The following is a 15,651-nucleotide window of genomic DNA, read 5'->3' on the forward strand; positions in this document are numbered from 1 at the left end:
TGTCCGCTCGGCCGACCGGCTCCCTAGTTGAAATAATTGGCGCTTCCACTTCGTGTGTTTGCTGGGGACATTGAGGCCACGTGGTCCTGCCGCCACGTCGAAGACAGGAAAGGCGGGAACGAGCGGTGAGGACCGGCGCGAACTGGCTGGTCTGTGTGTCACATCCCACGTCCTCTCCCACCATTGGCAAGTACACGACATTACAGTATTGTCATGCTCCTGCTGTGCCCTCCTCCCCGCCCTTCCCCACTCCCTGCCTCCCCTTGTAAATTAAGCAGAGCTGGTTCGGCCGGCTAAGACTTCCCTCTTGACTCCTGGCTAGCGTAATGTTGTGGGCTATATCGCCTTGTGTGTGTGTGTCTCTCTGACTGTCTCTCTCTCTCTCTCTCTCTCTCTCTCTCTCTCTCTCTCTCTCTCTCTCTCTCTCTCTCTCTCTCTCTCTCTCTCTCTTTCAGCTCATTTCAGCCAACACACACACCTCTTAATTCTGTTCTGTAATGTTGTTCACTCTGATTTTCTCCCGGGGATGCTGCTTTCACTCTGGGTTTCTCCTGAGGATGCTGCTTTCACTCTGGTTTTCTTCCGAGGATGCTGCTTTCACTCTGGTCTTCTCCCAAGGATGCTGGTTTCACTCTGGTTTTTATCCCAAGGATGCTGCTTTCACTCTGGCCTTCTCCCGGAGGATGTTGGACAGCATCACTCTGCTCTCCTGTGAGATGTTGGACAGCATCACTCTGATCTCCCGTGAGATGTTGGACAGCATCACTCTGCTCTCCTGTGAGATGTTGGACAGCATCACTCTGCTCTCCTGTGAGATGTTGGACAGCATCACTCTGCTCTCCTGTGAGATGTTGGACAGCATCACTCTGATCTCCCGTGAGATGTTGGACAGCATCACTCTGATCTCCCGTGAGATGTTGGACAGCATCACTCTGATCTCCCGTGAGATGTTGGACAGCATCACTCTGCTCTCCCGTGAGATGTTGGACAGCATCTGATCTCCCATGGGATGCTGGAGAGCATCACTGATCCTCCGATGGATGCTGCCTCAGCATGAATATCATAATTACTATATATTAACCTCCTCATTCTGCCGCACGCTACCCTACTTACTCCTCCTCGAATTGAATTTTTCTGTCTCATTTATCATCCACTTGGACCCCCGCTTCTGCAGGTTTGTGCTCGATCCCCCGATGGTCCAAGTGGTTAGGCACCAATACCTCCCTCTGTCCTATTTAGCTCCTTGTACCGTGTCCTCGTATATCCTAATTGCTTTTCCTCATAACCCAGTTCATTGTCCTTATATCTTGGTTCCTTTTTCTCGTACCCCCCCCCCCCCGTATTTCTCGAAGGGAGAAATTAACATATATTCTAATGTTTAGATAAAACTATTTTTTGTCTTAATGTGATGATAAATATTATTTATAGTTAATTTTGTGATAAGTATTATCATTCCTAGGTTAAATAACTGTATCTGTTAAGTTGTATTCAGAGACGTCACAACCAACTCACAACGTAACCACAACCTTGTTTCGTAGTTCCCAACTAACACACAACCTAACCTAACTACAACATTATTTCCAAACGTTATAGTGAAATACTGCTGTTAGAATACTGTGGTTGTGAGTTTGTATATTTAACAACATAGGAATTAACAGAAGCTGTGTAGGGGCTATTGACCCAATCCAACCAACTATTTATACACATCGAAACTCACTCATGGAGGGTGAACTGACTCATCAGACGCTAGATCACCTACATATTCATGGCGTGAGATGTGTGAGTCAATCCCCTCTTTCGTGAATATGTTTACCTGTGACCCCAGGCGCTAGTGAATCTAGTGCCAGTCTTAATTGTAACTTGGAATAATGATATGGTATGTATGATGGATATATGTATATATATATATGCTAGGATGTGTGTTGGAGATGTCATCAAACATATTAAGTGTTACGGCCACTATAGACGTGTAACCAGGTCTGTAACCAGGCACTAGATGGATGAATCTAGTTTATTGTATCTGACCCCAAGTCGATAGTACGCTTTCAAGAATTGGCAATATAGTGCAGTAAGGAAAAGGGCGGATGAACAAAACACTATTCCCTTAACCAGTGTATTTATCTTCACCGTTAAAATATATTATTTCTACACTAATGTACAGTGATGTCGCTTTCACTCAGGACACCCAAAAGCGCTGACATACAGTGTTCGCCAACCCCAGCGTTTCCACCACCCAGGACCTTGTCCACTCGTACTGGGAAACACTGGCGAGTTCACGTTCTCTGTGGGCCGGGCCACCGACACAGTCTCACGAGGTGCCTATACCCCACTATCGCTCTCCAGCCCCTTGCTGGCAGAGGACCTCAGCCACACGCTGATCCGGGTCACACAAAGAACCGTATACAGGGGTAGCTAACCCCAGTAGAAGCCTCTAGCAAACGGCTAGCGGCACTTTACAACAGGAACCTCACTGTTGACCGTTACTCTCCTAAACCAATTCCCGGGTACGCCGATCGTTACCAACACTACGTTATATAGCAACTAACACACTGCGTAGATCAACGGCAGCTTACTCAGTCTTCTTCCATGACCAGGCGGAGAGTACGTGGACTGCCCAAGGTAAACTGCCCTCTTCAGTACGACTGCCTCTACACCTCACCTCTGTGGACATAAACGTCATCAGTTACATAGACTGTACACTGGGGAAACCATGGGATAACACTCACTCACCGGGGAGTTGACATTATGCTCTTTAGCACAAAAGATGGCGCTGATCGTGAGCTGCCATCCACCAGAAGTCATCTACATCGACCCCTCTTGCTAACCAGGGCAGGGAACAGAACGCTGTAACGCCAATAGATGGCGTTGTCCACGTAACGTCCAATATCAGAGGAGTTTGAGTGCAGACTCATAGATGGCGCTGGAATTGTCACTCTACACTCAGACGACGGTGACGAGACCGTAACATTAAGGATGTCTGTATTATCTTTTGTTTTAATGCAAAATGTGTTTTTCAAGTTAAAATTACCTTTGCTATACACGAAGGAAGCGGAGACACTGCTAAATTCGATACATTTAGCGAATAGTTTTTTTGGTAGGAGCTTATGGGGGTGAAAGAGGCCTACTTGTGTGATACAGTGTAGGTTTGAGAAGATGACCTCTGACCCCTTGTTAGAGGTCAGAGGTCAACTTATACCTACTGACATTGGTGTTTCAAGACCTTCGTTTCGATTGACGGTCAACTGACTGTTTGGTGGGGATATACACCACCGCTCCTGTGCCAGATAAGCCCACTACGGGCTCACCATAGCCCGTGCTACTTGGAACTTGTTCCGAGTAGCTGAATCTATAACAACATAACATCCTGGTATCTAACAGATGAACGTTTTGGTAGTTCGGTGTACTTAGCCTCATTGTTCGTGTGGCTGCTATATACCAGTCACATTAACAAGGACAGGAAGTGGTAATGCAAGAGAATTTAAACTTGTAATGGTAGGGACATACAAAATACCCTTTGATGATATTTGTATCTATTTCTCCGAGGCTATGAGGTTCCCCATTTTTAGCTAAAGGTGGTACTCTCTCTCTCTCCCTAATTGTCCTATTTCTACCTTTGTATCTTTCTCTCCCTCTCTCCCTCTTTCTCCTATTCTTCTCTCTCTCTGATGATAAGAATATAAATAGGTTGATGTGTATAACATCACATGCTTGGGTCAGTAGCGGGGTTGGAGGGGGGTTATTGTAGCAGAGTGGCTTGAACTGGCTTGTTCTGAAGTGGTGTGGCTTGTTCACTGTACTACTCCTCGACGGCTCTGTAATGTCATGCGGAGAGGTCTGCCTTAATCAGCTTCCTCTGTACCTGGCTTGTTAAGTTAATGCATCACAGTAATGTTATGTGTGTGTGTGTGTGTGTGTGTGTGTGTGTGTGTGTGTGTGTGTGTGTGTGTGTGTGTGTGTGTGTGTGTGTGTGTGTGTGTGTGACAGACAGACAGGCTAACCAGGCAGCCTTTATGATGGTGTCTGACTTGACAACAACCATGTCAAGATATGGCAGAGTAAGCCAGTTTAAACCTACCATGAACACACGCACACACACACACACACACACACACACCCACACCCACACACACACACACACACACACACCCACACCCACACACACACACACACACACACACACACACACACACACACACAAAAACGCTACATTTGTGTCTTTGTTTCTTGTTCATTGAAATGTATATATATTTTTATCAGAATTTTTGTTTTTGATTTAAATATATAATTCACATTAGATACAAGGTAAAGCAGGATCCACCACTGTGTCCTTCATATGGACACTTGACCGAATTTTCAAATGAGAGCGAGCCGAGGAATCAATGATCGCGGATGGAGTAAATTTCTTGATGTATATCCACAGTGAGACTCCAGAATGGCTGAGCGTCTTGAGTTGTTGATACTGTCTTCTGAGTGTCTTCTGATTGGAGCAGGTTGGGGTTTATTCTGAATATATATATAACAGTAAGGCCTCCGATATCAGCTAAAAAAGAGACATGATTTACGAAGAATTGTCCTAGACTTCTCTTGTCTGAGATGGAAGGTGGTGGCGGATTGGGTTGGGGTGGGGTGGGGGGGGGAGGGTGGGGGTAGACGAAGCATTCTGTGCATGACAGAGTTCCATACTCAAGATGCAACTCAAACTTAAGTATTATACAAAATACGGAACGCCCGCTGGTCTGCGTGTGAGAAGCGTGGACTAGTGAGCTATGATTCTTGCTCGCCTTGCTTGCTAGGTGCGTCGCGTGGCCCGCCATGCTCAATTAAGTATCAAACTTCCCCATCCAAGATATAAATTGCCTCGCTGGGCGCTGAAGTTTCTGTTGCTTGTCCGTTTGCTTCTCCCGGCGGCTTGAATCAAGCTGTTGGGTCATTAAGTGCCTTTTTTCAAGACAATTGCAGCCACTTATCGTAATTAGATATTGCTATATTTTATTATTAATGATGTTCATACGTCTCTCTCTATCTGAGTCTCTCAATATATTTCACTAAGTTTCTCTCTCTCTCTCTCTCTCTCCCTCTCTCTCTCTCTCTCTCTCTCTCTCTCTCTCTCTCTCTCTCTCTCTCTCTCTCTCTCTCTCTCTCTCTGTCTCTCTCTCTCTCTCTCTCTCTCTCTCTCTCTCTCTCTCTCTCTCTCTCTCTCTCTCTCTCTCTCTCTCTCTCTCTCTCTCTCCCTCTCTTGTCTTCCTCCTAACTGGGAGGTTATCTTGAGGTTATCTTGAGATGATTTCGGGGAGACTCACATTATTGAGAGACTTTCCATAGCTGCCTCAATAATATTAGAGATAGTTCTCTCGTGTTGGTCTCCTCGTTTAGTGAATCATGTGTGGTACCCGGTGGTGCTGCTATGTATCCTGTGTCCCTCATATGTGGTGTCCACTAGTGACTGTAACGGACAGAACACTGGACGCGTGATCCTGTGGTCCCGGGTTTGATCCTGGACGCTGGAGAGACACAATGGGTAGTTTCTTTCAGCCTGATGACCCCCTGTTACCTAGCAGTAAATAGGTACCTGGGTGTTAGTCAGCTGTCACGGGCTGCTTCCTGGGGGTGGAGGCCTGGTCGAGGACCGGGCCGCGGGGGCACTAAAGCCCCGAAATCATCTCAAGATAACCTCAAGATAACATATGTATGTGTCCTTTAGTACTTCTGTTACATCTTGTCCTGGGAAAGGACGGAGGGATGGAATGGTGCCCAACACTTTTGGGACCATTGGGGATCGAACGCCGATCTGCAAGAAGCGAGTCCTCCGCTTGATCGACCACTTAATTCCGGCTATTTAATCCACTTAAGTTTAATCCGGACTCCCGCCAGCATTGTGGCAAATGACGCTGTTCTGGTGTCTGTACCATGCTGTAGCTAATGTTAGTACCCTTGTGTCTGTACCATGCTGTAGCTAATGTTAGTACCCTTGTGTCTGTACCGTGCTGTAGCTAATGTTAGTACCCTTGTGTCTGTACCATGCTGTAGCTAATGTTAGTACCCTTGTGTCTGTACCGTGCTGTAGCTAATGTTAGTACCCTTGTGTCTGTACCATGCTGTAGCTAATGTTAGTACCCTTGTGTCTGTACCGTGCTGTAGCTAATGTTAGTACCCTTGTGTCTGTACCATGCTGTAGCTAATGTTAGTACCCTTGTGTCTGTACCATGCTGTAGCTAATGTTAGTACCCTTGTGTCTGTACCATGCTGTAGCTAATGTTAGTACCCTTGTGTCTGTACCATGCTGTAGCTAATGTTAGTACCCTTGTGTCTGTACCGTGCTGTAGCTAATGTTAGTACCCTCCAAAGGTACAAGTCTGTACCGTGCTGTAGCTAATGTTAGTACCCTCCAAAGGTACAAGTCTGTACCATGCTGTAGCTAATGTTACTACCCTGCAAAGGTACAAGTCAGTACCATGCTGTAGCTAATGTTAGTACCCTACAAAGGTACAAGTCTGTACCATGCTGTAGCTAGTGTTAGTACCCTCCAAAGGTACAAGTCAGTACCATGCTGTAGCTAATGTTAGTACCCTCCAAAGGTACAAGTCAGTACCATGCTGTAGCTAATGTTACTACCCTGCAAAGGTACAAGTCTGTACCATGCTGTAGCTAATGTTAGTACCCTCCAAAGGTACAAGTCTGTACCATGCTGTAGCTAATGTTACTACCCTGCAAAGGTACAAGTCTGTACCATGTTGTAGCTAATGTTACTACCCTGCAAAGGTACAAGTCTGTACCATGCTGTAGCTAGTGTTAGTACCCTGCAAAGGTACAAGTCAGTACCATGCTGTAGCTAATGTTAGTACCCTCCAAAGGTACAAGTCAGTACCAGGCTCTGGATAACACCGGTACCTTGTTCATATTGCGGCCAAGGATGGCGCCCTTTTCCATATTCACATTCTCTATGACTATGACTAATTACTGAATTCACATTCTTACCTGAGCCGCTTGAGTCATGTTCTCTCCCCTGTAAGGCTATTTCGTGCCCAAAAGGCTCTCCTGCGTCGTGGTCAGTGGGTGATTTCTGTCCCATTATTATCCTGAGACTCTTTTGAGTTCACATAAGTCAAATACTGACATTAAAATCTACGTGTGTGTCTGTCAGTTTTGACTTACAGCCTTGGGATGGAAGATGGATTGTTAATATCCTGGGGGCCAGATTCACGAAGCCGATACGCAAGCACTTACGAACCTGTCCATCTTTTCTCAATCTTTGGCGGCTTTGTTTACAATTATTAAACAGTTAATGAGCTCCGAAGCACCAGGAGGCTGTTTATAACAATAACAACAGTTGATTGGCAAGTTTTCATGCCTGTAAACTGTTTAATAAATGTAACCAAAGACGTCAAAGATTGAGGAAAGATGTACACGTTCGTAAGTGGTTGCGTAACTGCTTCGTGAATCTGGTCTCCTGGTTGAGAGGACGGATATGGGTCGGTATTTCGACCTAAAGATTCACATAGTTCATATTTGGGCCTCATGTGACAGCCGTCCTCATCAACAAAGGGCAAATGCTCATTAACCTAACCGGCAATCTTGAGGTTATCTTGAGATGATTTTGGGGCTTTAGGTCCCCGCGGCCCGGTCCTCGACCAGGCCTCCACCCCCAGGAAGCAGCCCGTGACAGCTGACTAACACCCAGGTACCTATTTTACTGCTAGGTAACAGGGGGCATAGGGTGAAAGAAACTCTACCCATTGTTTCTCGCCGGCGCCTGGGATCGAACCCAGGACCACAGGATCACAAGTCCAGCGTGCTGTCCGCTCGGCCGACCGGCTAGATTGAACTATTGGCTGAACGTACAAAAGTGGACTGTTGCGGCCACTCAAATGTTCACGTTTTGTTCTGTTCACAAACTGCAAAAGACAGGCTGAAAAAATCTTACCTAACCATTCCTAGGTCTAATATATGCCATTTTTAGGCCTAATTTAGTATATACGTGTGTGTATTAGGCCTACTAAAGATTAGGTTTCATTGTTGGCCTACTTCTACATGCCTTCTATAAACTTAATAGTACAAAAAGGGACTTTTTTGGATGCAATATTTTCCAACGTTCGACAAATAATCGCTATGAGTAGTATAATGTTTGCATGATTGGTTGTATAATATGTACTTTCACATAATTTCCAATCAAGGTATGTTCTCAGCTTCGTTATCCAATCCAATCCTATTGCTAACGTACCTAATCAACCTGTGACAATCCATTTCGTAATATGCATTGTCTAATGTTGTTTTAGATTTAGAACGAAGTGTCCATGTAGCATGGGCTATGGTGATCCCTAGGGGAGCTGGTCGGCCGAGCGGACAGCACACTGGACTTGTGGTCCTGTGGTCCTGGGTTCGATCTCAGGCGCCGGCGAGAAACAATGGGCAAAGTTTCTTTCACTCAATGCCCCCTGTTACCTAGCAGTAAAATAGGTACCTGGGTGTTAGTCAGCTGTCACGGGCTGCTGCTTCCTGGGGGTGGAGGCCTGGTCGAGGACCGGGCCGTGGGGACACTAAAGCCCCGAAATCATCTCAAGATAACCTCAAGATAGCCCGTAAGTAATCTTGGTTTTCGTGTCCCGTTGCCCCTATTAACCTATTCCGTTAACCATTATCGTGCCTACCATTTATTTTATTCATTATTTTCCTATTTCACCTATTTTCCTATTCTATATCTATAATTTCTATAATTCTATAATTTCCTATCCTATTCACCTATTTCCCATTATTTATCCATTATTTTCCAGCCCCGAACGTTTTTTTCAATTTACAAAAGTGTTATCGCTTTCCCTATTAACAAGCGTCTGTTACCCTATTTCAATCATTATTTGTGCATAATGTGTGTTGTCTATTTGTTTTTCCCCATTTATCCATGTGTCATCCATTTCCGATTCCATGTGTCTGTGATCATTTGCTAATTGGCTACATATGGTAGCCAATTACAAATACCAAAATTATGTCAGAAATTTTCAACCATTTCCCAATTCACATGTCTTTAAATTAGTTTTAATTCCCCCCAGATGTTTAGCCTGTCACTTTTCCAATCCATTCCCAATCCACTTGTTTGTAAAAAAAAAAAAAAAAATCCCAATTTATGTCTGCCATTTTCCAATGTAGAGATATCTGCCACCCTTATACCACTCTATAGATTTTCCTGTCATTAATTTCAAAAAGTCTCCAGGTATGTATGTCAAAATATTTCTTAATCTATTTGAGTCCGTCCCCTATTTCCCTATTCAGGTCTGTCACCTGTTTCCCAATCCGCTGCCCATTTTCTCTCTGTCTCTCTGTCTGTCTCTCTCTCTCTCTCTCTCTCTCTCTCTCTCTCTCTCTCTCTCTCTCTCTCTCTCTCTCTCTCTCTCTCTCTCTCCAAGTAAACTGAATATAAGGTCACATGTTATCTTTTTCTCAAGATAACATTTCGTAGCTATCTCTGTTATCTGCGATGAACTCCCTGTGAATGAGTAAACACACAACAGGACATGTTATGAATGAAACATATCTTTACATTTTATGAGTAAACTAGATCTTTAAACTATATCTGTTTTAATATTTTATGAATGAAATATATCTTTAATCGAACATTTTATGAATGAAATATATCTTTAATTAGAAATTTTATGAATGAAATATATCTTTAATTAGAAATTTTATGAATGAAATATATCTTTGATCGTACATTTTATGAATGAAATATATCTATAACCAGTCTTATTTTGATTAAAGTATATCGTTAACTGACTTTGTTATAAGTGAAGTATATCAATTATGAGGCTATAAATGAAATATGCCTATATTAATAACTAGATTGTTATGAATGAAGTAGATTGTAATGAATGAGTAAGATCTATAACCGGATTCTTATGAATGAAGTAGATCAAATAACCGGATTATTATGAATGAAGTAGATCTGTTGTTGTGAAGTAACAAATTAGAACTAAACATTACTGAAGTAGAAATTACTTTGTTATCAATAAAGTAGATCTAATTTTACTGGTTACTGATGAAATAGATCTCTTGTCAGTGTAATATGATTAGAGTATATATCTAGAATTTCTTTCCACTAGTGATGTAGATCCATATGAATAAATTAGATCTCCAATCTTTGCATGATTGAAGTAGATCTAAAAGATTAGGTAGATGAGGTAGTTTGGGAACTTTTCTGGTCAAGAAAGTAATCAATTTGTAGCTTGGCTTCCTGTAAGTAAAAATTTACTTCCGGTAAATAAAATAGTAATTTAACCTTATTGGTGATTAGGGAACCGGTTTTGTAAATTTGTAAATAGATTTGTATGATTAAGAGTAGATTTAATATCTTTTTGTGATGAATCAAGTAGGTTTATACTACTGTGATACTTGATGAATCAAGTAGATTCATGGTTTTTTTTTTTGATGAATCAAGAAGATTTATATTCTTTTGTGATGAATCAGGTAGTTTTTTGTAATGAATCAATTAGTTTTTTTTATGATGAATTAATTACTTTTTTATGATGAATGCAGTAGGTTTAAAGCCTTTTGTGATGAACCAAGTAGATTTTTGTGAGTATAGTAGATTACAGAAAAAATTTTTGTGATTACAATAGATTACAGAGGATGAAATGTATATTTAAAGACGAATTTCACAAAAGGTATCAAGAAAGAACAAGTAAATATGTAGTGACTGTAATATTTCACAGCAGTAGTGACTGTATGCTCCACCCCACTTACAACCCCTATAACCTCCTCCCCCACAACCATCCCCCCACTAACAACCTCCACTCACAACCATCCCCCACCAGTTACAACCCGTCGGAACGTCAGTAGGCGACGCTACAAGATCTTGAATCAACCTGTCCTCTTAAAAAGAACGTCGCTTTTGGCCGTTTGCTCGTATGGCCGAATTTGGACGTAATTTGAAATTGAAAAAAAAATTAAAATAAATGTGGGATTTTTTTTTTTCACCAACAGTAAGTTAAGGGTCCTCTGATAGGTTAGGTGGGCAGGAAATTCTCATAAAGTTTCAAAACGTTATGAAAAACGTTAATTTAAAGTGTCCTCTTATAACGTCTGCGCGTACGCCGGACGACTCAAATAGAAAACGGAACAGAACGTCACTTTTGTGAGTCGATTTCATTTCAAATTACGTCCAAATTTAGCCATATCGCGCATACGAGCCTAAAGTGACATTCTTTTTAGGAGGACTGGTTGCTTGAATAGCTATTCCAAGCATCACATGGAACCCCTGTCGTAGCTCAGTTGATTTAGGCAGTGTCTGGGATGCTCCCGGACGCAGGTTCGAATCCCCGTCATAGCCCTTGTGGATTTGTTCATCAAATGGAATATATAGAGTCCTCGCGACTGTGGGATTTGTTGATTTGTGTCGCTTGTAGGGAGCCGGTGGCTGAGCGGACAGAACACTGGACGCGTGATCCTGTGGTCCCGGGTTCGATCCCGAGCGCCGGCGAGAAACAATGGGCAGAGTTTCTTTCACCCTCATGCCCCCTGTTATCTAGCAGTAAATAGGTACCTTGGAGTTAGTCAGCTGTCTGCTTCCTGGGGGGTGGAGGCCTAGTCGAGGACCGGGCCGCGGGGGACACTAAGCCCCGAAATCATCTCAAGATAAGCTCAAGAAGAAGATGGTGAGTTGCTCTGCCATTACCGGGAAGGAATGTGGAGTTCTCAGAGAGGCGGGAGAAGCTGTTGATAACACCATCACCAGCACTGATAACAGAAAGATTATCATCATTATAGACATGATATCTAGATGATAGCGGAGCTGGTGTTGGTGCTCATCATCATATTCATCATCTTCGTCCTACGTGACAAATTCGTTTTGTCAAGCTCTGGTGCCCAGAAGTGACATATGTAGGGACATGTGTAGTGATATATATGATATATGTAGATGTCAGGCTGTTTACTCAAGTTGTCTTCAGGATCTGATCAAGAGATGTGCAGACGAGCGGCAGGCAGAGAGACAGTATATGGATATGGACGGAAGGTCTAGACACGTAGATATGCTGAGCGGGAAGACTGACAGGAGAGTGGGTAGACAGAGAGAGAGAGAGACAGACAGAGAGAGAGATTTGAGCCACTCACAAGACAAGTTACCTGGCTCCAGGTGTGTATCTAAGAGTTAGGACTCTTAAGAGCCTCTCCACAGCCACGTGGGACTCAATAACTGTTGCTCTGTCTATCTGTCTGTCTGTCTGTCTGTCTGTCTCTCTCTCTCTCTCTCTCTCTCTCTCTCTCTCTCTCTCTCTCTCTCTCTCTCTCTCTCTCTCTCTCTCTCTCTCTCTCTCTCTCTCTCTCTCTCTCTCTCTCTCTCTCTCACCTTGATTAATTTTATGTGTCCGTAGGTAATAAAGATAAAGCAAGGAGAGAGAATTTTCTGACTTGTTGATGCGGAATATTGTCACCAATATTATCACCGGTCGTCGACCAGGCCTCCTGGGTTGCTGGACTGATCAACCAGGCTGTTGGACGCGGCTGCTCGCAGCCTGACGTATGATCCACAGCCTATGGGTGATCAGGTATCCTTTGGAGGTGTTTGTCAAGTGATAGTTAAGCCTCATCCCCAGAAATTTAGTTCTGGAGAGAAAACCCCTTTAAAGGCTTGTGAAGAAGCAGTTACGCATTTAAAGGACCATTTCATAAGACTGAAGTTGAAACAGAGATGAGCGAACTACATCATAAAACACACGTAGAGGCAAGCTCCCAAACCGCACATAATGCCATTGAATGGGGTCATTAGTTAAGATAATCACCTGTGAAGGAGTATACTTAACATAACCCGGGAGCCGGTCGGCCGAGCGGACAGCACGCTGGACTTGTGATCCTGTGGTCCTGGGTTCGATCCCAGGCGCCGGCGAGAAACAATGGGCAAAGTTTCTTTCACCCTATCCCCCTGTTACCTAGCAGCAAAAATAGGTACCTGGGTGTTAGTCAGCTGTCACGGGCTGCTTCCTGGGGGTGGAGGCCTGGTCGAGGACCGGGCCGCGGGGACACTAAAGCCCCGAAATCATCTCAAGATAACCTCAAGATAAGATAACCCGTCCGGAGACTAACTCAGGCCCCAGACTGCGAAGAGCGGGGTCTAACAACCTGGTTGATCTGACCGCCAACTCTGGTATCAACCTGGGGCCAGATTCACGAAGCAGTTACGCAAGCACTTACGAACCTGTACATCTTTCCTCAATCTTTGGCGGCTTTGTTTACAATTATTAAACAGTTAATGAGCTCCGAAGCACCAGGAGGCTGTTTATAACAATAACAACAGTTGATTGGCAAGTTGTCATGCTTGTAAACTGTTTAATAATTGGAAACAAAGCCGTCAAAGATTGAGGAAAGATGTACAGGTTCGTAAGTGCTTGCGTAAGTGCTTTCGTGAATCTGGCCTCTGGCTTACTGTTTGGCGTGACCTGCACTTGAGTACCAGGAGACGGAGGAAGAGGAGGACTCAGAAAAAGGGGTAACAGTGTGATTGTTCCTCTGCGCCTCGGGGGCGGCTCTTCCTGTGACTGCGTATTCAAATACACTGATTGTCAGTGACAAGAGTCATGAACCACGTGACACCGGTCAAGGCTAAGGTAATTACTGTGTAATCATCCCTCGTGTGTGTGTGTGTGTGTATTCACCTAGTTGTATTCACCTAGTTGTGCTTGCGGGGGTTGAGCTTTGCTCTTTCGGCCCGCCTCTCAACTGTCAATCAACTCCCGCCTCTCAACTGTCATTCAACAGCTGTGAGTGTGTGTTTGTGTGTGTGTGTGTGTGTGTGTGTGTGTGTGTGTGTGTGTGTGTGTGTGTGTGTGTGTGTGTGTGTGTGTGTGTGTGTGTGTGTGTGTGCTTTTTCCAGAATTGCTGAATTCCCCTATTAATTACTTTTTTCGGAAAAAATGTCTTTGCATTTGATAGATAAATTCAACTCTTGTATTTTATATATCTTTAACTAAAACATTCTTAACAACCTCACCTTATCGGCCGAGTGCTTCCCAGTATCTCTAACTTAAATAAAATTCGACCAATTTGTGATAACTTAAGTAATCATTCAAATATGTCAATATCACACGTAAAAAAAAATGCGAGAATATAGTGAAAATAATTCTAAAATAATAATTGCCTAATCTGAAACTGCGCGCCTTACTAACTAGGCCTAAAAAGGGGAATGTTGATAATTGGATAAGTGTGTTTAATCTGACACAGATATAGCTTATATATCAATTAATGCGAACAAGCCTGAATGGTCCCCAGGACATATGCAACTGAAAACTCACACCCCAGAAGTGACTCGAACCCATACTCCCAGAAGCAACGCATCTGGTATGTACAAGACGCCTTAATCCACTTGACCATCACGACCGGACAAAATGAGGTGATAGCCGAGGCTATTTGAACCACCCCACCGCCGGCACTCGGATAGTTATCTTGGGCATAGCATTTTACCAAATCACCTCATTCTTTGGGGCAACACGTGAGGAACACAAATGCGAACAAGCCTGAATGGTCCCCAGGACATATGCAACTGAAAACTCACACCCCAGAAGTGACTCGAACCCATACTCCCAGAAGCAACGCATCTGGTATGTACAAGACGCCTTAATCCACTTGACCATCACGACCGGACAAAATGAGGTGATAGCCGAGGCTATTTGAACCACCCCACCGCCGGCACTCGGATAGTTATCTTGGGCATAGCATTTTACCAAATCACCTCATTCTTTGGGGCAACACGTGAGGAACACAAATGCGAACAAGCCTGAATGGTCCCCAGGACATATGCAACTGAAAACTCACACCCCAGAAGTGACTCGAACCCATACTCCCAGAAGCAACGCATCTGGTATGTACAAGACGCCTTAATCCACTTGACCATCACGACCGGACAAAATGAGGTGATAGCCGAGGCTATTTGAACCACCCCACCGCCGGCACTCGGATAGTTATCTTGGGCATAGCATTTTACCAAATCACCTCATTCTTTGGGGCAACACGTGAGGAACACAAATGCGAACAAGCCTGAATGGTCCCCAGGACATATGCAACTGAAAACTCACACCCCAGAAGTGACTCGAACCCATACTCCCAGAAGCAACGCATCTGGTATGTACAAGACGCCTTAATCCACTTGACCATCACGACCGGACAAAATGAGGTGATAGCCGAGGCTATTTGAACCACCCCACCGCCGGCACTCGGATAGTTATCTTGGGCATAGCATTTTACCAAATCACCTCATTCTTTGGGGCAACACGTGAGGAACACAAATGCGAACACGTTGCTTCTGGGAGTATGGGTTCGAGTCACTTCTGGGGTGTGAGTTTTCAGTTGCATATGTCCTGGGGACCATTCAGGCTTGTTCGCATTTGTGTTCCTCACGTGTTGCCCCAAAGAATGAGGTGATTTGGTAAAATGCTATGCCCAAGATAACTATCCGAGTGCCGGCGGTGGGGTGGTTCAAATAGCCTCGGCTATCACCTCATTTTGTCCGGTCGTGATGGTCAAGTGGATTAAGGCGTCTTGTACATACCAGATGCGTTGCTTCTGGGAGTATGGGTTCGAGTCACTTCTGGGGTGTGAGTTTTCAGTTGCATATGTCCTGGGGACCATTCAGGCTTGTTCGCATTTGTGTTCCTCACGTGTTGCCCCAAAGAATGA

The 15,651-nt window shown here is 44.1% G+C and overlaps 1 protein-coding gene across 1 annotated transcript; it reads right to left on the reverse strand.

Moving 5' to 3' along the window:
- Positions 1 to 566: 566 nt before the first annotated feature.
- LOC138358897 (uncharacterized) lies at positions 567 to 2,802 on the reverse strand. Its single transcript, XM_069317253.1, has 2 exons — positions 2,731 to 2,802; positions 567 to 965 (listed from the first exon to the last, which is right to left on the reverse strand). The coding sequence occupies exons 1-2, from the start codon at positions 2,800 to 2,802 to the stop codon at positions 567 to 569; spliced, it is 471 nt and encodes a 156-aa protein (XP_069173354.1).
- Positions 2,803 to 15,651: the final 12,849 nt, after the last annotated feature.

Source organism: Procambarus clarkii, chromosome 87 (genome assembly GCF_040958095.1).
Source record: "Procambarus clarkii isolate CNS0578487 chromosome 87, FALCON_Pclarkii_2.0, whole genome shotgun sequence".
NCBI classification, from domain to species: Eukaryota; Metazoa; Arthropoda; class Malacostraca; order Decapoda; family Cambaridae; genus Procambarus; species Procambarus clarkii.